At 32.8% G+C, this 26752-nt stretch overlaps 1 protein-coding gene across 1 annotated transcript; it reads left to right on the top strand.

Moving 5' to 3' along the window:
* Positions 1-248: 248 nt before the first annotated feature.
* On the top strand, positions 249-26752 carry LOC133171510 (guanine nucleotide-binding protein G(s) subunit alpha-like). The gene is made up of 11 exons (XM_061306271.1): positions 249-620; positions 739-811; positions 985-1039; positions 5378-5497; positions 8735-8832; positions 16099-16153; positions 19204-19277; positions 20527-20706; positions 22253-22383; positions 22524-22591; positions 23740-26752. The coding sequence occupies exons 1-11, from the start codon at positions 485-487 to the stop codon at positions 23884-23886; spliced, it is 1137 nt and encodes a 378-aa protein (XP_061162255.1). The 5' UTR covers positions 249-484; the 3' UTR covers positions 23887-26752.

The following is a 26752-nucleotide window of genomic DNA, read 5'->3' as shown; positions in this document are numbered from 1 at the left end:
GAGAGAGAAAGGGGGGGGGGGTGTGAACATTCTATAATTACAAAAAAAACCTTCAGAACTAACAGTCTGCGATTTACAGAAAGTAGAATTGTGTTGATTACGCTAAGAAAAAAAATTTAAAGAAAAAAAGTTTACATATATATATCGTTGGGATAATTATTGGTTTTATTTATCTTTGGCGGCTGGTACATAATTTTTGAGCGCAACTGTACTACCCACAATGCTTTGTAACCCCACCCAGTGCTGTCAATTTGACGTATGGTGGTCTTGAAATGTCGGCGATAGAGAAACATCTAGGAGATTTCTTGTGCAGATTAGACAATTTCAGCCACATGAATGGATTTATACTAGTATAGCAATATCGAAGGATATATAGAGTGTATTTTGGGTAGTGACTGGGTGTTGGTAAACCCAGGGATTTTTTTTAAGGGTCCAGTTTGTGTTGCGACACCGACCAAACAAAATTACGTCCTTTTCGTACATTATGGGATGTTTTAAGCCGAAGGGAGGACCTGACGGCGAGGATGACAAGAAGGCGAAGGAAGCGAATAAAAGAATTGAAAAGCTCTTGGCCAAAGATAAGCAGGTGTACAAAGCAACCCATCGTTTGCTTTTACTAGGTATGTAAATCGAAATCGAGTTTCTAAAGCGATATGTGTATCGGCTGTTGACCTGACATTCCCCCTCGACTTCAAAATGGACGAGTCTGTATTAAAAATAATTTTTTGCATTTTTAAGGTGCCGGGGAATCTGGAAAATCAACAATTGTAAAACAGATGAGAATATTGCATGTGAACGGATTTGGACCAGAGTAAGTAATGACATAGTCGGCCTTCTTTCAGAGACAATCTGTAGCTACTTTATGCTATATTATGTATGCAAAGTTAAGAGTCTCATGAAGGGTTACCATATTAATCTACCAAACCCAAGCAATTTTCTATGATCTGTAAGCGTCATAAGTCATATATCACTATTCTATTTCAGTGAACGAAAGCAGAAGATAGAAGATATTAAAAAGAATATCAGAGATGCAATTTTGGTAAGTAATTAAATGGAATTTTATTGATTACCACCATCTTGGAAAACATGGCCGCCAATACACATTTTGCAATCGATGGGGTTTGCGACCAATAGCAGTTTGTTAAGATAATACAGGATTTGTTTTAGTTTTTGCATGCATGCATATGGAATATGTATGCAGCAATATGTTAATGTCTTTGTTTTCTTTATGAGTAAATACAGTCTAATTCTGTCAAACTGCTTTGTGTTCGTGGAGTATGTAAAAATTTTAGTTGGAAGGTGAGATTAGTACATTTATGTACCTCATGCACAATAATTATTTTGATGAAGAACAAGGTTAATTTCCTTTTATTTATTAAATCAACATCTGTATCCCTATTATTTCTTTAACACTATGCTGATTAAGCATATTTATTTATAAAGGAAATTATAGGAAAACCTCTATAGATTTTCAAGAAATGGAAGATTCATTTGTTTAACTTTTTTTTGATAAGAAAGAAAAAAAACTTGTAATAAACAATCAAAGGGTATGCTTTAAAGTCAAGCAAAAATAATATAATATGTATGTTTGTATGCTGAATTTTATAGTAGAGAGGTCTTGAGAAGTGTTGGACCTCTAGTTCTAATCTAAGAACTTTTTAAAAGGATACATAAAAAATCATCTGTAGTCAGTCACACTTTCCTACCTTTTTTATGCCCCTCCATGAATATGTCTGGGACATGTAACTTTTGTATTGTTCATCTTCCAGCTTTTCATCCTGTCTGTCTGTCTGTCTGTTACACTTTGCATTTAGCTCAGTTTCCTATGAACTGTTCAAGATATTTGAACCAAAATATATAGTAATACACTGATATATATTGATGAGAGCTTTTCAACTTTGGTATAATTTTCTGACCTTGACCTTCCATGTGACCTGAGTTTTCTATTCCTCATTTTGTATTTAGTTTAGTCTTAAAGCAACTATTCATGATATATATAAATCAAAACTCATACACTGAAACATATTGGTGGGAGCTAATTGTTTCATAGTTTTCTGATAACCTTCCCTAGGCTATGACCTTGATTGCACTACTACTTGTTTTGCTGTGTTAGAACAGTTTGGAAGAAAGTGTTCATATTTCATAAAATTCATACATTGATACATATTCGTGGGAACTAGTCAACTATCTCTTAATTTTCTGGCTTTGACCTTCCTTATGACCCTGAACCCACTTTTTGTCATTTTGCTTGTATCTAATTATTTAAAAAAAACTGTTCAAGATATTTTAAATCAAGCTTTGTACAAAGATACAAATTGACAAGAGCAATTCAACTGTGTCATATTTTTTACCTCGATTTTTCCTATGACCTTGACCTCCCAACAGATTTTGACCTTTTTATATATTTGACCCTGGTCTCACTATTAATTGATTTGCATTTAGCAGTTTGGAAGAAACTATTTGGCGAAAGCTATTCAGGTGTGTCATAATTTTCTCTTCTTAACATTCTTTATGACTTTGACCTTCACTTTTGAAGATTTTTCTAATTCAGACTTCATATATTAAGATACATATTGGTAATAGCAATTCAACTGTGTCATTATTTTCTTACCTTGACCTTTTTGATGACCCTGACCTCACTTTTCCCTCATTTTTCAGTTACCTAAGGTTAAAAAAAAACGTTCAAAATATATTCATCCAGATATGTATATTCAATTTGATACAAACTGGTGAGAGCAATTAAAGTATATATATAAAAAATTTGACCTTCCCTATGCCCTGAAATTTTACATTCCCCCCCCCCCCCTCATTTTGCTCTTTATTCATGTAATTTAGTACCATAAAGGATTACATAAGAAACTCCAGACATTGATATATCTCTGTAAGAACATTTTTACCATAGCTACATGCTTAAGAGATCATATATATAAATTTGCTAAATCTGACATAATGAACTTGAAAAAAACTAGACTTTATTTAGCTGTTAGATCTATGTTGAATGGACTGAATCAATCTCATACTAAAGAAGGAAGGTACATTCATTACTTATTTTTTACTTTAGCAATACAAATATATCTTGGATGGAGCATTCATGTCCTATGAACATTTTTTTAGTTTATATTTTTAGTAAAAATATGACAAAATAAGAAAAGAGAGAATAGGGAAACAGACAAGGAAAAATTCCAAAAAGCTGGAAAGTAGGTTTATAGGTATACAAGAAAGGAAAATAGGCAGAATGTTATTATTAATAAAGTGCTAAAATACACTTTAATTTAACATATATGTTTTTTTCTGAATAATAATGTGGTCCTGCAGGATATAGTGAAATTCTGCAAATGTGTCCAGGGCTTAATAACCCTTGTATCTAGGTCTGGTAAAAGTACCCTGGCCCAATTAAAATTTACTCTTTTTCCCAAAATGTTGGTAAAAATTCCCAAACTACAAGCAGATTGTTTTTTGAGATTTTATTGATTTATTTAATAAGATGTGAATGGGAAATTAGCTTTCAATCTAACACTTTATTCAACAGTGAAAGATAATTAAGACATCAGTATTTCCAAATTTTGCCACATTTTGATTTAAAATTCTCTTGAAAGGGCACAGGCACTTGTATCAAAAATGGTCAATGAAGCCCTGGTTTCCTCATTTCATGTACTGGTAATTCTGAGAGCAAATTGGTGTTTCACAAGTTTGTGCCAGGTGTGAAAAAGCCTATGCAAAAGTATTTTGGGTCAATTCAGTCCAGTGTATTGGTATACACAGGGCCAAAACAAATTTTGTCAGACCGAAAACCAACACAAAACGAAGTTGAATAAAACAATAATTGAAAATGCAGAAGTGAAAAAAGGAAGTTTGGATTTGTACAACTAGGTTTTCTGATCTTCTGCAGCCTTTCAACTGGGGTTCGTCACATCATGTTTGAGTAGATCCATGTGGTTTTAGTCGCAATGATTTACAGACTTGAAGGGGTATTTTTTATAAGAATAAGAATTTATATAACACTTTGAAATAATTTAATTCAAAACCGAACAGTGGAGTTTTGGTCCTGTGTAAAGAAAGACACATTAGACCCCACACACTGCAGTGTGCGAAATTAATGCCTGTCCAATGGTATGAATCTATCTCAAGTTGAATCGGGCTACGCTGATCCGAATTGAAACAGACCGAATTGTCTATCTCAATTTGGCCATGGGTAAAATGAGATTGAAATAAAATTACCATTATATTTTTAACATGTAATTATATACAAAATGATTGTGAGAAATAGTTTGATAGTTTTTATATTTTGTGTTAGAAGAATTATTTTTATATCTCATTATTCATTATGATATAAACATTTTGCATCTTTCGGTAAATGTACTATTTTTATCTAATGCTCACTTCTTGTTTGCATCCGTCATGCTGCAAATCCTGACATTTCGTTGGAAGTGGAATGTGAAACACAAACTAAAAAAAACAAAAAGACGAGGGGGAAAAAAAGAATCTGAAAAAAGGAAAGCTACGAAGATGATACTGAAGTTCGTGTATGTCACAAACATTAACTGGTCTGCAGAGTGAAGTTCAAATACAGCAAATCTGAATACAGATTTTTGTGAAAAGCACGAAAATTTATTCATTAATTCCTTAATTTACTCCGAAGAAAATGACAAAATGCATTTACAGGAAATTGACTCTACTATGTGTTAACATATTTTAAGCTATCAAACACCATTAAATAATATTTCGTAAATAAATATTTACATAAATAGAGGTACTTATGATATTCATATAATGCCATGATCACAGGCAATCATAACATGCAACAAATTTAGTGTCTGGTCTTACAATATTCATTTTTCACTTTTATTCCTTTTAACTTATCTTCACTTTCATGTTATTTTAATTATTTTAAGTGCAGGTTATAGTTAGTTGAAAAGTTTGTAGATAAGTATTGTTGCCTTGAGGTCCCATGCAAACATCACAGTACACGTGTCTATGCCTGGAGTCATTTCATTGTCAGGGAAAATTGCTAATTAGGTCAATCTTGGGTATACAAAGCCAGTTTGAGGTAATGAGGGTAAATTACAAAAGAAAATGCATTATTGGACTGCATTTTGACTTTGAGAGATCAAGGGTTTCAAGAGATTGAGAGTTCCAGAAATCAAGAGTAAATTTGCTTGTTAGTCATATAGGAGGAAAAAAAATCGGGACCAGAGATTCACTTTGAGCGATCAAGAACTTCAAGAGATCGAAGTTCGAGCCATCAAGAGTCACCTGTTATATATTGTTATTAAGGACTTATTTGAATAGGTGAAAAAAAAACAGCATTTATAGGAGGTGATTTTGTCAAAGAAAATTGTCTAGTTTGTGGTGTCACATTTTCTTGCTTGTTTTGTAGTCAATAGTGGGAGCCATGGCCAGTCTTAATCCACCTGTCCTGTTGGAAAATCCAGAAAACCAGTTCCGTGTGGATTACATGCTGAATGTGGCAAGCCAGCCAGACTTTGACTACCCTGCAGTAAGTTTATAAACCATGTATATGTTTGGTAGATTCAAAGTTGTAATGAGTTCATTAAGCTGAGGTTATTCTCTTCAACTAGGAAGCTTTTCTCCAGGAACTTTATTATCCCCTTGCAATGAAGTTGGAGGGGATATAGTAACTTTTTTTTAAAACCTTTTAACCTGCTGCAAGAATCAGAGCTAGAAATAATTATTTTTATTTACTGGTCACTCGGGCTATTGCCTTGAATTTTTACTGGTCAGCTTAGTACTTTCACTGTCCCACCATGCCAGTAGATATTAAGAAGACTGGCCCAAAACTATAATAATAATAGTAATATTTTTATTTAATATTGTGGTATTTAGAAGTACAACTTAACAAAACAAGAAACAACAGAAGTTGGGACACACAACCCTGTCAAGTTAACTAGCCCAACTGTGAATGAATTTTATTATGCATAAAAAAATGCTGACCCAAAGGACACATGCCCTCTGCAGAGTACTTGCCCAGATTGAAAATTCATTGGCCCCAGACCAGCAGGCCATCAATTATTTTGAGCCCTGAAGAATTTTGACTAATAGATTATTCTTTATCTGTGTAGTATATAAAATGAGAAGTTTTCACACAGCGATATTGCTGAAATGCGTGATGATACCCAGATTCATTTAGATTTATTTGAAATGTTGAATTACAAGCTTTTGGGTCAAGAATACTAAGCCTTGCTAGAAATGTTTACTAGAAGAAAATTCATTTCAAAATCTCAAGTAATTAAAAATGTGAATAGCATTTGTTCAGTGTATATGGTGGGTTAATTAACATTGCTGAAAGCTATCAAAAATATATATATTGCAGTAAAGTTGTCAGTTCTTTTAAAAAGTTTCAAGTCAGAAAAAATAACATTTATTTAAGTAAGTGTTTTGCTTTCATTGTATGCTTTACTGGATTTAAATAGTCTCTGCATAGTTCAAAATTGAACACGTCGAAGTTCTCAGTTTTGATAAAGGATAATCCCCTTGGTCAATTTTTGGTCACTGATTTTTAAAAATTTTAGAGTAACTGCATGATAATAAAGATCCTAGAATTCTAGAATTGCAGATATAGAAACTTCAGTAAGTGAATTACATACAGAAAATCACACACATATTGGATCTCTATCTCTCATGTGTTGTAAGATCCTGAACACTAATCAATACAAGAATACAGGAAGAGTGCTTAACTGGTAGCTATTTTTAGAAGCCATCCCACTAAAAATAACCTGGTTCCTGATGCTGTGGACATAGTAGATGTAGCAGGGTTCCTGTTCGGTACACGTTTTACCATCACATCCACAGCTCAGATTCTGCTGACTACAGGGAGAAAGTGGCAGAAGTCTGTAGCACAAAAAAGTCTCTGAGGTTACATTTCCTTAGAGCTAAATCAGAGCATGTAAAAAAAAAAAAAAAACAACAAAAGGTTTTAAGGATTGTTTCCATGTAAGATTTTTAGTGTGTCTTAAAGAAGTTGATGAATAAGATGAAAGATGATTAGATATTTTAATGATCATTGTCTTTGAAATGTCTGATTTTGAATCTATGGGAAACCATATTAAACATTTTAAAATTGTTATTTTAAATCATGAGTATACTGTAATATAATTAAGTCCACAAATGAATTTTAAAGATTAGGTAAACATGACTATTAAAAAGGTGCACTATTTCTGTGATCGTAATCCAGAACCAAACTAGGGTGTGGCATTATTTAATCTTATTTGTTTCCTTTGGTGTTTGCTGTTTCATTGAAAAGTTTTAAGTAAGTGTGGGCTGAATAATTATAGGTAGTGTTGTAGAGTGCATTTTAAGGCAGATATATGCTGTTAGGATAAAGAAATGCATAATTCAGTTTTGGTTGTTGCCCCACTCCGTACCGATATTCACTTTGAAGTGTGAGATTTCTGTTCACTGGGATACAAAAATTAAACATAATATTGTAAATTATTTTGTACAGTATTGTACTTTATCGTGTACTTAGTATTAAATACACCAATTCCACACCCTGGGATACTTGCGACTTCACAATACCCCATATCAGCGCCCAGTACGAAAACCCATATCACATATTATTATCAGACCTGCTTGCAAAAATCCATGTCAAACCTGGAAGTAATGATTGTATGTAAAAAGTTTAAATGTTAATTAACTTGATTTTTTTTAGATATACATGTAATATAATGCTTTTACTAAAATTGTAGACTTAATACCTTTTTAAAGATCTAAAATTGGCTCTATTTGATTTTAAAGAAAAAGGCCATAAATTTTAAATATAGAATACTACATCCTAAAATCTATGTAATATGTCAACAGCCAGAGTGGCCTCATATCAGCCCAAGGCCCTTGGGCTGATATTGGGCCACTCAGGCTGATATGTCATATGGTATGGATTTTTTAGTATGTAATATTCTCTGTGTAATCATTATGTATATAATATAGCAGGGGCTGACAAATAGATTTTCCAAGCACTTGCCCAAGAGTCCTTACTGTAGATTAAAAACACTTTCACTAACATTTGAAAGATAACATTGTGTCACTTTGGTGAAAGTGACTTGGATTTTTCAATATTAAATTTTTCAGTGTTGTAAGTGTAGTTTAAATTATCATTCATGCTGAAACTTGTGTTTTTCAGAATCATATATAAATGTTAATTTTTTTTTTGAAGGGGGGGGGGGGGGGGTTAATCTACATTATATAAATTTAAAGATAGGTATATTTGAAGATGTATTACACTATACATTGCCACAGCCCGTGAAAGTCAGGTCAGCCAACTATTAATAGATTCAGATGACATAATAGAGCCAGGTAGATAATTTTAGATCAGAATTTTAAATGCAGAAACAAGTTAGAGCATGATAAGGCTACAACTCTGAATGAAGTAAAAGTGTTCAGATCTAAAATACTTAATAGTAGATCTTTTACTTTTAAATACGAAAATAAGATATGATGGTCTTATATCATCATCAGTTTAAAGATGCAACACTCATTACAAATTATTTTTTGCAAACAAGAAAAATCTGTTTGAACATTTGTAATTTGTTGATTGGATTATCTGTTTTAACTTTTTACTCGTCAGTTGACTTTTTACTCGTTAGTTGAGTACCCTGTACAATAGACAAAAATCTGATGATCCGTAAGATGCTAACAATAGCTATGTAATAATACATTTATAAGTTTCCTGTTCTTTTTTTTCAACTCATTCTTAAGAGGCATTTGTGTTGTTTTACAGGAGTTCTATGAGCACACAGAGATACTTTGGAGTGACAAGGGAGTGCAGGCTTGCTATGAGCGATCTAATGAGTACCAGCTTATTGACTGTGCCCAGTAGTAAGTTATTTTGTATCCCTTCGTATTATACATTTTCCAATTTATTGCAGAATTCCCATTGTTTTGACATGTTTGAAAAGAAGACCAGCAGCCCACTTTACCAAATTAAAAAAAAAAATGTTGAATCAGACCAAGGTATTTATTTAAAATGGAAATCCACCAGATTTTGAGAAGATCCACTAATAATTTCTGAGGCTTGACAAGTTAACATGTGGTCCATCTTGGTAAAAAAGTTAATGTCAAACCCTACCTTTATGTCATATACTTGTTGAGTGAAGAAAAGAGTTGTATTTGTTTTGCTGGATTCTTAGCACAAAACTGGCTGAAGTAAAATATGTTTTTCATTGTCCAATTGGATCTACATTGATGGAGTTGTTCAGTGAATTCAATGTGCTAGATGTTAACCAAAAAAAAAAAAATCTGTTTTGGCATTAGGGATGAAAACAGTATACCGACTTCTTGATTAAATGTGAGATTATCAACTAAACTAGTAAACTGTAATTATGGTCCTTTGGATGAGACCTTTTAAATCCAGGTCTAATGTCACAGTAGATGCTGGCAGCAAAAGGTCCTTCTCTGCTCAGTGGCCATAAGTGCCAAGTACTGGCCTAAATTTGCAACCTTCCAACAGCAATTAGTGGCATTCTGACTTGTGTTAAATATATTTGAAGAAATTTGAAGCAATCAAACATCCAAACTATACCATGCAGGGAAATTCAGATGCAGATTTCAAACGAGAGTTACTGACAATAATTGTTAAAATATATTCTTCAAATATGACCCTGCAGGTGGCCATTAGTGTTAATACAAAAGCTGTAGATTTTTTTATCATGACTGTTTGTGATGATTATTTATAAATGGAGAAAAATGGTTGAATAAATCGTAATATTATACAGTATGTATATAAAAAATCCTCATGTACACCCCCCTTTCACACAAATTGCATAGAAAAGAGGGATTAAATACAGATGGATCATAAAATAACCCTCCTCCCCACCCCTACCCCCAAACACACATCGTGTAGAGGTGGCACGATATACCAATACACTGATACATGGCGATATTTCCTGCTTAGATACGATTAACGATACATGCATTGAAATATCGGTACAAAACGATACACAAATGACTTGTCAAAAAATTGAAAATGAAAGTAGATGTTTTGGAAAATGGCGATGTGTTTACAAATGAAGCAAAGAGATGACTTTGATTTGAAAAACCACTTTGTGCTTGTAGATATGGGGAAACATATTGGCTTTTTAGCAACCTCTGAAAATGGGACAAGAAAAGGCTGACAAAAGTCAAGCAGTCTGCATAACGTTATATATGAAAGTATTTTTTCCATAGCTGATAATGTTGTTATTTGTTAGTGCCCATCTAGCACTAACAACTCAAAAGAAAGCATGGATTATTTATTTGTTGTTGTTTTTTTTGCAAACTATACTAGTTTATAGACATTTGGCAAAAGCCAACATGAATATTATTTTTGCTGAATTTTTAGTCAATTAATTATATTGATGAACTACAAGTATTAATTTCAAAGCACATGTGTTTTGATATAAAATATTTTGTTGACTTGGTGTCAAGAAGACAAATAACATAATTCTAAGTTTATTATAATTTTCTAATTAATTATAATATCAAGATACATGTATTGTATCGTGTTCCATGTATCAAGATATGTATTGTATCGCAAGACCTCTGTATTGTCCCACCCCTAATCTTGTGCTTGAATTTAGAGGAAGACATGATATACTAATTGATCATGAGTAGAAACAGTACCAGTTAATGTGATTTTTTTTATTTAGTTATATGATGCTAAATCTAGAAAGTTCAACCTCAGATTTTCATTGTAACAAAAAATCAATAGAGTCTGGAAACCAGTGAACCTCTTTACTAAATATGGTCATTATCATCAATTGATCAGTAGGTTTGCGTAGAACTTTTTTCAAATGAAGGCAGGGCTTTATTATGCCAAGGACTGCATTTGATGGGGAAAGTACGAGAAAAAGACTTTTTGCTTTTTTTTTTGGAAATTTTTATTTTTGGCATTTCCTTATAACATTTATAAAGACCATAAAAAAGTTATATCTATTGAGTGTTGAAAAATAGATCTTAGATCATGAGGCTACAAGTATAGTCAATTTGAGCTAGAAAATATGTTTACAAATCTGTTCTTTTAAGAAAGGCAGGGTCACAAATAAGTCATACAGTGTATTAATATAAAACTATCCTGATATAGTGTGGAAAACAGTTCAAATCCTTGATGCTGTAGTTAGGAAAATCTTTAAAAAATCTCGATGACAACAGGTAGGTTCACATTTAGTCAAATTGAAATGCAAGCAATCTCTTGTTTGTTCAGGGGCTAGGTAGCCACAATAGGGGGTCAGTGTAGTTTAATATCAGCTTTCCATTTCATGGCTCAAATTCTGCTAAATATGGTCAGTACTGATGTTAGCAGTAGGCAGGTTTTATAAGAAAGATGAAACTCTGTGAATGTTAACAGAAATGTTTATATAGATATATGAAAGCCTATACTCTTACAACTGTGAACAATCCCTGTCTGGTGTCTAGGTGTTGTATTCTAGGGTTGATGGGAGTGAGAATTTGTACACATTGAAGGCAGGGGGCAAGAATTATAAAAGAATATACTACTCTACTGAATGCATTCCAGATTTAAAGGAAATCTTTGTGTGGTGGTAATCCATTAAAACCACAGACTGATCGTATTGTGTGAGGCCAGAGAAATCCTTGTTCAAGTTTTGAAACGATTAGATTTCAGTAGTGTGTATTGATTACTTTCAGACAGCCTAATACACTTCAAGGCAGGCTATTTTTAGGTTTTCAATGGCTGAGAGGCCATTAATAGTAACACTACAGATTTCTTTGTTGACAAGGAATTAACTTGACTTCACATCAAAGTGAACAGGCAATGCATTCCCTTTGTCATGTGTGGTAATATTAACATTTAGCCTAGAGTTACTGTTTATACCGGTACATGTGGTTCACTTACTGGTAAATGCACAGACATAAGATCACCAATGTTGAATTTTTACAACAATCTGTAACAGTTGATTACACAGTTCTATGTAAGAGTAATGGTATATTTTGCTTTGAGATTTGCTCAGTATATTGATCTTAGTCTGACTTTCTATTATTATCCTTGCTATTGATTTTTGGAGCACATGGAATGTTTGTATGTGCATGTTGATAAAGAGACACAAACTGTATCTTAGACAGACTGATGAATAATCATTTAAGCAATTTACAAGGATAATGAAGTTCCTTATAGACTATCATCAACTAAATGGGCATGCTCTGGTTGTGGATAGATCCATTGCAAAAGTCAAATCTCTTCAGAGCACATATTATAGGTATTAAACTTGAGTTTGCGCAGTAGTTGGAACCTAGGTATTCTCTTTAGAGAAGTGGACAGGCTTTCGCCTACATCCACTTCTCTTCGCAAGCCTTCATGTTTTGATTCTGGAAAACGTGTAAATCTCGAACTGGTGACGGTGTACACTTCAACTGACATTTCGTCTAAAACACGTCTGAATGTACGTAATAGACGTGTTGTATTATCAATTTTAACATGAATACACACAATTGTCACAAGAAAACTGACCTTTAAGTATTGTTAATCCATTTTCACAAGTTCTCCATCCCGGATTTAAATTATGTGCAAGTAACTCTTGAAGTATTCAAAAATCTCTAATTCGGATAAAAATGGAAACTATTTTTACAAAATAATAATGAAACAAGAGAAATCGTCTACTTTGTTTAACCTAAGGAGACAGTAATTCCTCAAGTTTCGTTCAAATTCTTTTGATCTTTGTTTTAAATTTTTTTTCATTTCTTGGGAAAGGTAGAGTTATTATCGTTTAAAAAAAAAAAGAAAATATTTTTTTAGTATTGTCAGTGAGGAAGTAATGAAGTATTTTTTAAGCTCAAATTTACATTTAAATTGTATTAAAATAGTAAAAATAAGTATAGGTAATAATATTAATTTTGAATAATATGCTAAATCAAAAGTGAATTGTCAAAAACTTTTTTTGAACATTAAAATACGTCTTCGCCAATTTTTCCAAATTATCCGACTTAAAATTTTCAATTTTTTCTAATAAGCTGTGGTAGATAAACATTAGTTTAAATCCGGGATGGAGAACTTGTGAAAATGGATTAACAATACTTAAAGGTCAGTTTTCTTGTGACAATTGTGTGTATTTGTGTTAAGATTGATAATATAGCACGTTTATTACATAAATTCAGACGTATTTTAGACGAAATGTCAGCTGAAGTGTAGACCGTCACCGGTTCGAGATTTACACGTTTTCCAGAATCAAAACATGAAGGCTTGCGAAGAGAAGTGGATGTAGGCGAAAGCCTGTCCACTTCTCTAAAGAGAATAGAACCTAGGTTTTATTGTATAGTATGCAGTAAAATTTTGCTTCCTAAAGAAGAAATTTTCCTCTGTCTCTTAATCCTTTTGTGTATTTGAAGCCTGAATGATGGTGAATGTAATGTTTAGTTTCTCTCTCTCTCTCTCTTTGTATGTTGCTAAAATTAAAGGAAGTCAACTGACATTTTGAGGATAAGGGGAGGGGGATTTACTAACATGAGACCCTGTCATTCTGAGGGTGATTGGCTAACATGACTTAGCTGTGAGCGTTAATTTTTCAGTTTGTCTCTGCTGAGCAGAACACAATTTTCAATCATTTTTAAAGCTTTATTTTTGGTGTCTGTTTACCATTCAATCTTTTATGTCTGATGGCCACTTCTTTTCCTCATCCCAGGAGGTATATCATTTTAATATAACTCAATTTAAAAAGTATTTATATAAAAATTATACTGACTGGGAGGCAGGTAGTGCCTGTTCTTAATTAGTTCAAGGTCACGTAATAATGAGAATTAAGAGCAACCTGGAGAGAATATTTTTTTAACTATTACTTTTAGATAAAAAAAGAATTTATAATGATCACATTTCTATGTCTGATTTTTATATTTTTTATTTATTTACTTTTTTTGAGAAATAAGAAACAGTAGAAATGTTTGGTTTTTTGTTGGAGAAGCATTAACATCCATGGATTGTATCCATGCTTGTCACCTGAGCATTGTTTTTGAGCAATATATACTCCTACTTATGACAGGAGGCTTTGCTGATATGTTCTGATTACGCCCTTCTGTGGCATTGACTTCTTTCAGGAGTGTAAAGTTTGCACACATTGTTTTGGTCAAAAATCTAAGAAATGAAATGATATACTAAATGTAAGAATATTATCATACCAGGTTATGTATTTTGAGCTTTGCATTCTGCCATTTTTCTAGGAGTACATAGATTATTAAACTGTGCTTGTACTTTTGTTTTGTCAGATTTACAAGTACAACTCTCTTTGTATGTGGAGGCTATATTTGATTAAGCTGAAGCATTAGCTGAAAATGAGAGCTTAATTTTAGAAACACATCCCCTAAGTTAAATAAGAGAGTGTTTAATCAATCTATAAGCATATTTAATTTTGTTTTTATGAAATCCAAGATCTCTTTACTTACATTAAGTATGTACTACCCTGAGTTTAATTAATGGATGTTGGATGATTAAATAACACTCTGTTGACAGATTGGCCAAAGATCTGTTTATAATGGACGTCAAATAACAGGACACAACTGAGATCTGACAAGTTTATGATATGTTTGGTGTAAAATTCCAGATTAACTAAAAATCTTGTTGATTCTATCATACTGAAGGTAGTTGCTAAATGAGCCCTCCAGATTAGTTAACAGTCATTTAAACTTTTTTAAAAAAAGGTTATGAAAGCTATTAATCTTGTCCAGCGAAAAGCAGGACATTTGTGAAGGAGCACTTGGCTGTCATATTTGGAAATATAATCAAGCACACTAAGGTGCCTTGTCCATGACACTCACTCTGGTCACCACCCATCCTTCTGTACTTTCAAAGGACTGTACCGGTAGTTATAATTCTCTGGTTTATGTTACTGAGATTACATCACGGTTTCTTCAATTTAAAGTTTAAGGGGGAGAGGATTTTTTAGAAAAATTGTTTTAGCTTTGAGACACTTTAAGTAGACAGGTACATTTTATAAGTCGAGTGTATGTGTCAGCCACAAGCTTTATTATGTTAAAAAATCTCTGACTTGGTTGTTGAATTCATATGTAATATATAATCAATAAATTGTCTAAAATAATCCTGTTTCTATAGTAATCTTATACAACATGGTCATTACATTCTGTTCGTTGAGCTTTGTGGTTGTCAGGCGAACAAATCCAGGTCAATTCACTAACACTTCTATAAATTATCTATCTGTTACTAATAATAGCTTCAGTATGAGTCATCCTTCCATATCTGGTTTCCGATAGCTGCATGAGGTTAGTGTAGAGGTCAAAGTAAACATCTCCCTTGTACTGCCACAAGTCTATAAAATAGTGGGAGTAAGAGGGGTTTATAATAGATGATAAAACCAGATATTTATAGTCAGAGAGAAGTAAACATGTGGGAAAATGGGCAACCAAAAAAAAACAAAAAAAACTGCTATTGGTATATTTTACCAATTAGATTTTCTCACATGGCACCAATATAGCAGCATTCTTTGTTGAACAATAACATATTATTCCAAAACAGCTCATAAATTTAGTGTGAAAATGGTGTATATATAAAAACTGGATGTATGGAAGTGATATTGCACAATTGCTTCCTTTTTGGTTTAATGTGTATACAGGTGTTTCTGTTGGCTACAGGTACAAGAATAGAAACACTTGCCAAATGACAGAGATATACTGTGTTTAAATAACAAGTAAAAAAGGAAGATCTCTTCTTTCTTTAGTTTACTTGCTGAACAAAAAATCACATTGAAATGGTACGTTAAGTACTGATAATTGTTCACTCAAAATGGCATATTGTATTCCTAACATGAAGGAAGATGTCCATCAACTAAGTAAAACACACTTAAAGCAAACATGCTTATAATGAATTCACTCTATTTTCCTTCCCTCGGGTTTCAAAAAGTATTTCAAACTTAACATATATATATTACGATTTATGTTTATAATTAAGTAAAATTGTTGGCTGCAGACACTTTGCTATAAACCTTTTTTACTGTACATGCACCTTATCCATGAAATAGATACAAAAAAAATGAAAATGCTGTTTTTGGATGGGTCAGGGGTGTAATCTTTATAATGACTGCATATTTTGTGCTTTTGTTCATTACATTACTTGTTAGTAATATATATATATTTTTTTCAATTTTTCAGTTTTCTAGACAGAGTCCATATAGTGAAGCAGAGTGATTACACCCCCTCAGAACAGGTAATGTTGAAAGAAAAATACTGGATAAAAATATTGATATCTTTTCATTATTATCAAAAATTAAGAAAAATTAATTAAAAACTAAATTTTATTTCATCTTCAGATTCATATCTATTGAGTGTTTGTATGATAACTCAGGAAATAAGATATATAATGCAAAAACATAACCCAGAGAGATAATTGTCATACAAAGTCAACTGCACAGGAAACTTTTGATTAGATTATTTCCGTAATCTCGTTCAATATTTCGAATATTTTGTCCAGAATATTATTTATAAAAATTTTAAACTTTTTATCACATTATTTGATTATTATGTACATATACTTAATGTTTTGTTATTGATAAAATTTGTGAAAAATAAGATTGTGAAAAGAAGAAATGACAGCAGAGATTTGAAATTCTATAGCTTGTTTATTAAGACAGACTGAAGAAATGGACACTTTACAGGTACACGTATAACCTTCCAGACACTAAAAAAAAAAATAACGGAGATGAAACTACAAACTCAGTGGTTTATAATTATAATAAACAATTTGCCAGTGGTGATTTTAATCAATCCATCATGTTAGATAAGCAGCCACACCCACCATTTCTATCTTTAGAAAATGGCAAGGATTTTTTCTGTTGGTCATCATTTGAGCAGCAAGTTGTTTGTACATGTAATTAAACACTTTTGGTTGGATTTTAGCCTTCTAGTATAGTTTGATAGGCACACTAAACAATGCAAGATCCCTAAGAGGGCCACAAGGAGAGCTTTGTGCAGGAATTAGGTTATTTGTTAACAATCAATTTTTCTACCTATTTTTAGAATCATCTGAGCATTGTTGTGTAATACATACAAATGCCTTAAATTATCAGAAAATTTAAATAGAATTGATTGCTTTCATCTTGGGTTTTAAAATATTTTTGTGCCATGGTTAGCTAAGTAAGCATAGCATAGAAGAAAGTACAATGACAGTGAAGAAATCCCATTGTAAAAGTTTAATTTAGTGGTGCATTAGCAAATAAAAATAGTTGCTCTCTCTCTTTCTCTCTGATTTTGAATGCACCACTTTAGTGCATACAAATTAAATCTGAAAATATTTTTTTCTTGATATATTAATACCCATGTTGGGAATTCCCAGGATTTATAAATCAATAGATTAGTAAGAAGCAAAATAACAAGGATTAGTCATGTTAAAACCTGGTACATGTAGTAAGAATTGTTGACACATAGGCATGCACATTCTGCATGTGAATGTTGCAAAATCCTTATACTGCAGAGCAAAGGGTTCAGGCTAGTTGAATGAACCCACAAATACATGGTACATGTACATCAACAACGTTCACCATTAACATAGGTCACCAAATTACAGGCTTCTTCAGATTTTTAAATCCCTCTAAAGTTGGACTTCATTCAAATTTTCATATGAGTCTTGTATGACTTGATTGAACTCTCTGCTACCTCGAATATTTATAGACATGCAAGTCTTTTAACTATAGTATAGAGCTCCTTATGTCTTTTGGATAACATTTTTGACAATACCTTCATGGCTTTATCACATTTTTGATGTCAAATGTACACTCTGATATTATATCAAACATATGATTAATAATTTATATCAGTACTAATCAGCTCATAGTAGATAGATTTGATGGAAATGTAGGAAAGCAAGCCTAAATGTATTTGACAGATAATACAGATGTATGAAACAGTTTTTAATTTGTAAAACAATTTTTTAGGTCAACTCAGTCACCTAGGTGGCCTCATTGTCTGTTTTTGTCCATCATCATATGTCGTCCATCATGCATGATCTGTAGACATATGAATATTTTCAGCCTCTTTTTTGAAAGGGCTAAACCAATTTCATTCAAATTTGGTACATGGCTAGAATGGGCAAACAAAAATAGGGAATTTAATGGTCCTTGTCTCCATGAACCCTCAGAGATGAGGCCAAAACCATCAAAATTTAGACAATCTTCAAAAATCTTGTTTACTCCTAGACATCGAGTACCAGGTAGTCAAAGTATTGGCATGATTATACAGTAGAACTCGTTTATTACGAACACGGATATTGTGAATTCATGGATATAGCGAAGTTTTCTTGGATCCCCAGCTATATAAATTTAATAAATTCCTTGTACGGATATAACGAATTACGGATATAGCGAAGTAATTTCACAGGTCCCAGTGACTTCGTTATAACCAAGTTTTACTGTAATGAGAATTGAGCCCTCTACCAAAATTGTGAAATTTGTGGCCCCTGGATCAGGGGCTCTGGTGCTAGGGTGGTGCCCTTTTGATCATAGAGAGAAAATGCATTAATTCTTTAAAAATCATCTTCTCTTTGCCTGAGTATTTAGCAGATGAAATGAGTGCATGAGTATGATGAGCAAGGGTGCCTTTACTTAAATCATGAATGGCCCCTGGGTCAGGGGTTCTTGTGTTAGGGTGGGGCACTATTGATCATCTAGCATAAAGGCATTAATTACTTAAAAATCTTCTTCTTTCCCCTTGTATACTTAGAAGATGAACTTAGTGCATGGTTATGATGAGCAAAGATGCCTCTAGTCATTGTCCAAGGGTAGGGTTCTGGTATTGGGGCATAGTTGTGTTGACCATAGAGTGAAAATTCATTAATTCCTTGAAATATTATTCTCTGCTCCTGGAATTTAGTAGAGAAATTAAGTGCATGATTCTGATGAGCAAAGGTGCCTCTACCTAAATTTTGAGAAGTATGTTCCCTGGGACGGAGGTTCTTATGTTAGGGTGGGGCTCTATTGATCATATAGTGAACATGCAAAAAAAATCTGCTTCTGGACATCTAGCAGGCTAATCAGGTAAACATTTGTAATTAGCAAAGGTGTTTGTACCAGATTTATGAAATTCATGACCAGGTTCTGATGTTAGAGCTGCGCTCTTTTGAATATGTAGAGACAATTTTACTGTACTTTGAGAGAAGTTATTTCTCTTTCATTATTCGCTTAGGATAATTAACAGGGCTGTATTATACTCAGGTGTTTGTTTGTTTTTTTTCCATTTCACTGACCAACATGCTTTATTTTTCAGGATATATTACGTTGTCGAGTATTAACATCAGGAATATTTGAAACAAAATTTACAGTTGACAAAGTTAATTTTCAGTAAGTATTCCAACAACTTTCTCATGTACAGTGTTCTTTAAAAGTAATTCTGTAGTACTAGAAACTTGATACAAATCTTGCTTTATTCCTGTGGAGTTTCCGTTTTACTGATAATTTTTGTATTGCCAGTAATTAGAATTCTTGACTTTTTGTATTACTTGTAAGATATAATACTTAGAATCTTTGTTTTTTGCCAAAAATATACTTCATCTGTCTTTCCATTTGTCACATTAAAGAATGGAGTAAATTTCTTATTTCCAAATGTCTACAAAGAAAGGCTTCCCAATTTATGATCAGAGAAGTGTATGACAAGTTTATATTAAAGTGTTATGAAAACAGTATCTGAGAAACTTTGAACTAACACTGGTTATGCAAAGTCATTGAATTGCAATATTTGTGAAGTATTGTCCAGAAAAAAAGTCATATTTGATAGACTCTCAGATTGGTTTTCTAGACATGGTGTTGACTGACACTGAATCTTTTTTGTGTGACTTTTTAAGATTTTGATGAAGAAAGTGCATTGCAGTAATTATATAGCGATACATTTTTGAAAAAACAAAAACAAGTATTTGCCATATTTGGCCATACAATTATAGTCCTAGGATTGCAAGTCATCTGGTTTCAGAGGTCACTGATATAGAATTTATTGGCTTACTAATTCTTGAACACATTTACAAGTACACATAATTAAATGTCAAGGTTTAAGTCATATTCCAGCTAGTGATTTTTGTGAGAGATTTTGGGCATGTTGATGAATTATTGAAGATAAATAGCATTTGATTTATTAGCTCACCTAATCTAAAGGCTTAAATGAGCTCTTCTGTTCACCTGTTCTTGGTGTCTGGCTGTCTATCCATCCGTCTGTCTTTAAACTTAAAATATTTTCTACTTTTTTTAAAATCCACCTAGCCATCCTTAATTGAAGGGAGTATTATATTTGTTCAAATGAAGGGATACACTCACTTTCAAAGGGAGATCATTAAGAAATAGTGAAAAAAATTGGAAGAATCTTTTAGAAATCTTCTAAGACAGAAAAAATTTAATAGAAACCTTAAGTAATAAGTGTGGATTCAAGTATTTTCTAATTAAGAATTCTACGGATAGGTTGGGACTTAAATCAGGGATCAAATTTTACATAATGCATTATATAGGAGGAAAAATCTCCTCCAGAACCTTGCAAGATAACTCAATTGTTGCATTTACAGGTACTGCTATATGCATAGCATATTAATTTCTCTTTGTTTTCCAGTATGTTTGATGTTGGGGGTCAGAGAGATGAACGAAGAAAGTGGATTCAGTGTTTTAATGATGTGACCGCCATTATTTTTGTAACGGCCTGTAGTAGTTACAACCTTGTCTTACGAGAAGACGCAAGCCAAAACAGACTGAAAGAATCTCTTGTCCTTTTCCACAGTATTTGGAACAACAGGTAAAGATCAACACAAGGAAGAGTCTCCCATTTGTTCATATACATCTCTCAAAATGAGGACATAACAAATTCAGTTGCCAATGTATATAATGTCATTTAAATTTTAAATAATTTGTGGGAAATTGCTGAACAGGTGGTTTTATGGAAAAAATAGCATTTTTTAATATGAATTTAAGTGGTACATGTTTTTAGCTTTCAGCTCAGGTGAGCTTTTCTGATCACATTTTGTCTGTAGTTCGTCTGTCTGTCCGTCTGTAAACTTTTCACATTTTCGACTTCTTCTCCAGAACCACTGAGCCAATTTTAACCAAACTTGCCACAAAGCATCCTTGGGTGAAGGGGGATCAAGTATGTGCAAATGAAGGGCCACGCCTTCTTCTAAGGGCAGATAATTAAGATTTAGTGAAAATTTGGTGGTATCTTTTAAAAATCTTCTTCTCAAGAACCACAGGGCCAGGAAAGATGAAACTCATGTGGAAACATTCTCAGGTAGTGTAGATTCAAATTTGTTCAAATCATGACCCCCGGGGGTAGTGCGGGGCCACAATGGAGGATCAAAGTTTTACATAGAAATATGTAGGAAAAATCTTTAAAAATATTCTTCTCAAGAACAGGAAAGCCATGATGAGTCATATTTATATGGAAGCATCCTCAGGTAGTGTAGATTCAACTTTCTTCAAATCATGACCCCCGGGGGTAGGATGGGGCCACAAATGAGGATCAAAGTCTTACATAGAAATATATTGGAAAACATCTTCTGATGAAGAACTGCAAAGCCATGATTAGTCATTTTGATATGGAAGCATCCTCAGGTAGTGTAGATTCAAGTTTGTTAAAATGATGATCCCCCGGGAATAGGATCGGGCCGCAATGGGGGATCAAAAATTTTACATAGGATCATATAGGAAAATATCTTCTTCTCAAGAACAGAAAATCATGTTTAGTCATTTTGATATGGAAGCATCATCAGATAGTGTATATTCAGTTTTGTTCAAATGATGACCCTTGGGGGTAGGGTGAGGCCATGATGGGGGATCAAAGGTTTTACATAAGAACATATAGAAAAAAATATTCTTCTCAAGAACAAAAGCTATATTTAGTCATATTGATATCGAAGCATCCTCAGATAGTGTAGATTCAAGTTTGTTCAAATGATGACCCCTGGGATAGGGAGGAGCCACAATGGGAGATCAAATTTTTAAAAAGGAATATATGGGAATTTTTTTAAAAAAATCTTCTCAAGTGCAACAAAGCCATTTGTTATACTGACATGGAAGCATCATCAGGTAGTTTAAAATTCAAGTTCCTCCCCCCCCCCCCTTCTCCCGCTAATCTTTTCAACTGAACAGTTTACTGAACTGATTTGTGCTGCCTAGCCAATGTGCTCAGGTGAGCGATGTGGCCCTGGGCCTCTTGTCGAAGTTATTTACCTTTTTATATTTGTGATTTAATCCAATTTTAAATTTTGTGTGAAAATTTAAACACTTGGCAATATAAATAATTTCATTGTAAAAATTGAAGGCTGACTATATTTTTTTATTTTTAGGTGGCTACGGATTATTTCTATAATTTTATTCTTAAATAAACAAGATCTTCTAGCAGAAAAGGTGAAAGCTGGAAAATCAAAAATCGAAGACTATTTTCCAGAATACAAGCGGTATCAAATACCTCCTGATGGCAAGTTGTTTGGTTTTTTAATTTTGCCAAATGATTTAATTTCACTTCGTCCAAGTCATGCAATAATTGTGAGTGTTCAAAGAGGGATAACTCCTATAATGCTATTTAAGAGACGTATAAATATTGAATGTATTTTACAGCTGTGTTAGAACAAGGAGAAGACCCAGAAGTAGCAAGAGCCAAATATTTCATTCGAGATGAATTTTTGGTAAAGTTTTACTCATAATATTATGCTGAAATAATTTCTAAAATTTCAAAAATTTCATTAGAATTATGCAGACTTCATGCAGAAAACTAAGCTGCAACAAGATTTTTTTAAAGTACAATTTCTTAGCTAAATTAGCATTATTCTTATACCAGTAATTGTGGTAAAAATACATGCATTTGCAGATACATTTTCTTGTTGAAAAAAAGACGTCTTATAAGGATGGTGCTCTATTGATGTTATAAGGATGGTGCTCTATTGATCCTTGTTATGTGAACCCAGCACATTGTAAAACAAAACTGCTCTATTTCTAATATCAATTCAGGAAAAGATTTACACTACATTTGTTTATGGTCCAGTTTTCTACCAGATTTCCTGGAATGGCATTATTGAAATCAAATTGCTGTAATTATCCACAAGTTATTAAATTCATGTGAAGCAAAAATGATCTCTAAAAACATCAATGTATTGAGTGCTATGAAAATGGAAACTGAGGCAATAAAATGGGAGTTTGATGAAATATGTTTGTGGAAATAATATTAAAGCTGACAAATACCTGATGATAAATGATCTAAACAAATTGAAATATTTATCATGAAACTTAAACCATATATATCATATACATCATAGATAATTTTGGATAAGGTGTCCAATACTGTATGTGTACATAACTTGAAGTATTCAAAAATCATTAGATATTGTGTTGTTGGCATAATCACAAATTAACGATACACATGTCTGAGGTACATATACTGTATTAATGATTTACTAATGGTATTTATGAATATGCACATTGGTGTCTACGCCAAAGCCGCTAAAATATGAACCTCACTTTTTCATCTACATCTACAGTCATGATAATGCAGCATGACCAAAGTGTTAAGCTTTACAATTTTGGAATTTTTTCTTTGATTTTTAAAGAGCACCAAATATGTGTAAAGGTATCCTAGTACAGTTCAAAACAGAAGTTTTGAAGAGCTAAATTGCATAAATATTGTGATATGGTTGTCAGCAATACTAAATTTTAATGAAGAAAAGCTCCTAAACTGACTGATTCAGTCATCATTTTCTTGAATTTGAGCAAAATGATTTAAAACTTTAATCGTATTTTTAAATCTTGCTAATCTATATACCTGTTTTCTATTTTTCAGCGAATAAGTACAGCGAGTGGTGATGGAAAACATTACTGCTATCCCCATTTCACATGTGCTGTGGACACAGAAAACATTCGGAGAGTTTTCAATGACTGTCGAGACATCATTCAAAGGATGCATCTGAGGCAGTATGAACTCCTGTGATCGCAATTTCTTTTTGACTTTGTGGCCTGTGAGCTGGCTTCAAGTCATCAATTAATACTGTACACTCAAAGGGGGAAGGACCTCGCTGTGTTTACATGTGTATGTGACAGAGTAATTCATACACTGAAAACAAGCAGAGGAATAAGAAGAAGCAGAATCACATGTTTAGAACTGGGTAATTCTTCTGGAATTGACCAGCACTGTTAGGCCATGCTGACCTCATGTTCTCAGTACATTAAGTGCTTCATTGTTGGAGTTTGGGACGACATCACCTCCTCCTGTGTGTTGGAACTTCACTCCGTTGTCATGTGACTTGGCGCGTAATAGAGATGACAGTATTTCATATCATCGCCTGATCTGTTTTAGGTTGTCTCACAGGAATAACATACAGTCCCGCAGTATTTAATCAATACTAGTTGTTTTGCTTTTTTTTTTTTAAATATTGTCTTCTAGATTTTTGTATGTTCTAATTATACTAGCCATTAAAGGCCCACAAAATTGTATTATAGCCTTTGAGTGATAACTATAATTTTCTGTTTTTCATTCTGATAAACATTTGAACAAGATCTTTTAACTGGTCTACAACCTTGAATTGGTGGAACCTTATGGTATGAGAGTAACTGTATTTCTCTACTCTGGATACTATACAGAGTTCCAAAATTGCAGAGGTTCAAGTATAGAGCAGTTTAAATATCTCACATTTAATAAGGCCATATTTCTCCCAGTCTTATTGAAAAAAAAAATGAACAACTTGTCTTCAGTTTTCAGTAGCTTTATTTATTGGTGAAAAAAACTTGTCTTCTTGTGATAATGAAGCTCATTCACTGATCAGAAAACATGTGACCTATAAGTGATTACAGCTCTTTAACTAAATGGTATTGATACATAGTAATTGTTTAATTGACTAGCAAATGGTCATGTGATATATGTTCAATGTTTACATCACTTTGTCTTCATTAAATTGTAATGATGCAGTTGATGGCAAGTCACAGGAGGTCTGGATAAAACTAGGAATGGTCAGGAACATGACAAGGAGGAATTATCATGCTTGCTCACTTTTGTTAATGCTTGTTATGCAGCTCAAAAGCCAAGAGATGGGAACTAAGATTGATTATGCAACAGCAGGAGTGAGTTGGGTAATGATGCTGTATTTTTTTTTTCGTGTAGAATGCCTTATGATGGATTGATTTCTGAGCCTGGTGTTTCCTGTGATTTCAGTTGGCTGCTTGTTGTTGCAATTTTATTAGGTTGTTACTATGTCAGTTGGGGCTTTGTTCTTCTTCACTTGTTTCTGTGTATTCATGTTTTATACAGTTGTTTACAAATTCTCTTGATGGGAATTCAGCCAAGTTGATTTTGTCAATCTGTATGGAATGTTTTGGGCTTATTTATGTATTGAAATTGTTTATCTGACAAGTTGGATGTGAGCCCCTTCTAATTTGATAACAGTATTGTGGTGTCAAGTTGTCATCAGTTATGAGAAGCAAAACCATCTACTGCCAGACTGTTATTAAATGTAACATCCACAATGTGTGTGCCCATACAGTCTGTTCAAACTTGTGACAAAATTGTCAGTGATCTTAACTTGTAAGAGAAGTCATCCAGTTTTATCTCTAGTGCTGTTTTAACATTAGAAGCCTCATACTGACATAGATTATTTTCAATCATTTTCATCCATGTTGATTTGATGCTTGTATGACAAAATGTAAAAAGTGTATACAATGTCATTTGCATGATTAATGAATTTTTATATATAAATATATATAAATATATATTATTATTTTTTTCTGTTCAAAGCTTCAATATTGAGTGTGTTGACTGGATGGTTGGTTTGATGTTTGTTGGGAGAATGTATGTAGTACATAGCTATGTTCTGCTCCACTGTTGTTGCATCATATCTATAAAAAGACTTGAAACTCCATCCACAACCCATCATTGTTAGATTCTATGGCAATGTGATAATTATAAATAAATGTGTAGAGAAGGGTATATGTGTGTATTTTTATTTTAGCTGGAAAGGGCATTTCTTTTAATTCACATCTTTGATTAAAGTATTTGATTTGATTTTTTTTTACAGTGAAAATTTGGAAATTTCATTTAGAAAAATATGATTTTGCCACGTGCATATATTATTGCCATAGACCAAATTTTAGGTTGTAAATATTGTTAATCTTGATTTAGAAACAAATGTCTTCAGTATATGATTTGGGTATATTTTTGGTAAGTTACATGAATTGTCAAAGTATTGGATGAAAATGGTTACTTAATTGTTTTCTGTACTTGCTAATCTTAACTCTATCTGGTCAGTTGTTAATACAGTACTGCAGTTAACACATTTAGGCTACTTTCAAGTTTTATATTATGTTAATACTTGATTAGATCCAATATTGATTTGATTTGACTTTTGTCTGGTATCTGTGTATGTAGTTGTGGTGATGCCTTGTTACACCAATATATGTTTTAAGTATTAAATGCTTGAAAAATGAGGCAGGAAATTTTGTCCAGAGGAATTTTAACAGACTATGCACAAGGAGGGAATGTGGTATGGTTTTATGAAGGTTTACAATGTTTTAAGCACTAAAAAGTTTCAATGTGCAATTTATATGTGGTTAATCCATGGATTCTGTGTGACAAAGTTTGCTGCCACTAACTCAAGCAGTGTACAAATATTTTAAACTTTTGGACACTTGCTGCAGTAGAAACTGAGTGGATAGAACAGATGCTGTATGAATGAAAGGGTTAAATTCCATTACTTATGTAAAATAGAGAGCTGGAGAATTTTGTAGAAAAAGTGAAATATTACAAAAGTGGAATATCTTTGTAATGATTTCATTTGTGACACCTATAAAAGATTTAAATTATTGTA

This window comes from Saccostrea echinata, unplaced genomic scaffold (assembly GCF_033153115.1).
Source record: "Saccostrea echinata isolate AGI-Se365-2 ecotype Australia unplaced genomic scaffold, CSIRO_AGI_Sech_v1 ptg000054l, whole genome shotgun sequence".
NCBI lineage: Eukaryota > Metazoa > Mollusca > Bivalvia > Ostreida > Ostreidae > Saccostrea > Saccostrea echinata.
This window is presented reverse-complemented; position numbering and strand designations above follow the sequence as displayed.

Bases quoted from the DNA above. Each gene is read 5' to 3' on its own strand.
- LOC133171510 (XM_061306271.1), top strand. From the start codon at position 485: ATGGGATGTTTTAAGCCGAAGGGAGGACCTGACGGCGAGGATGACAAG. The intron at 16,154-19,203 runs GTAATGTTGAAA...TTTATTTTTCAG, and splicing joins ATTACACCCCCTCAGAACAG to GATATATTACGTTGTCGAGT. The intron at 19,278-20,526 runs GTAAGTATTCCA...TTTGTTTTCCAG, and splicing joins GTTGACAAAGTTAATTTTCA to TATGTTTGATGTTGGGGGTC.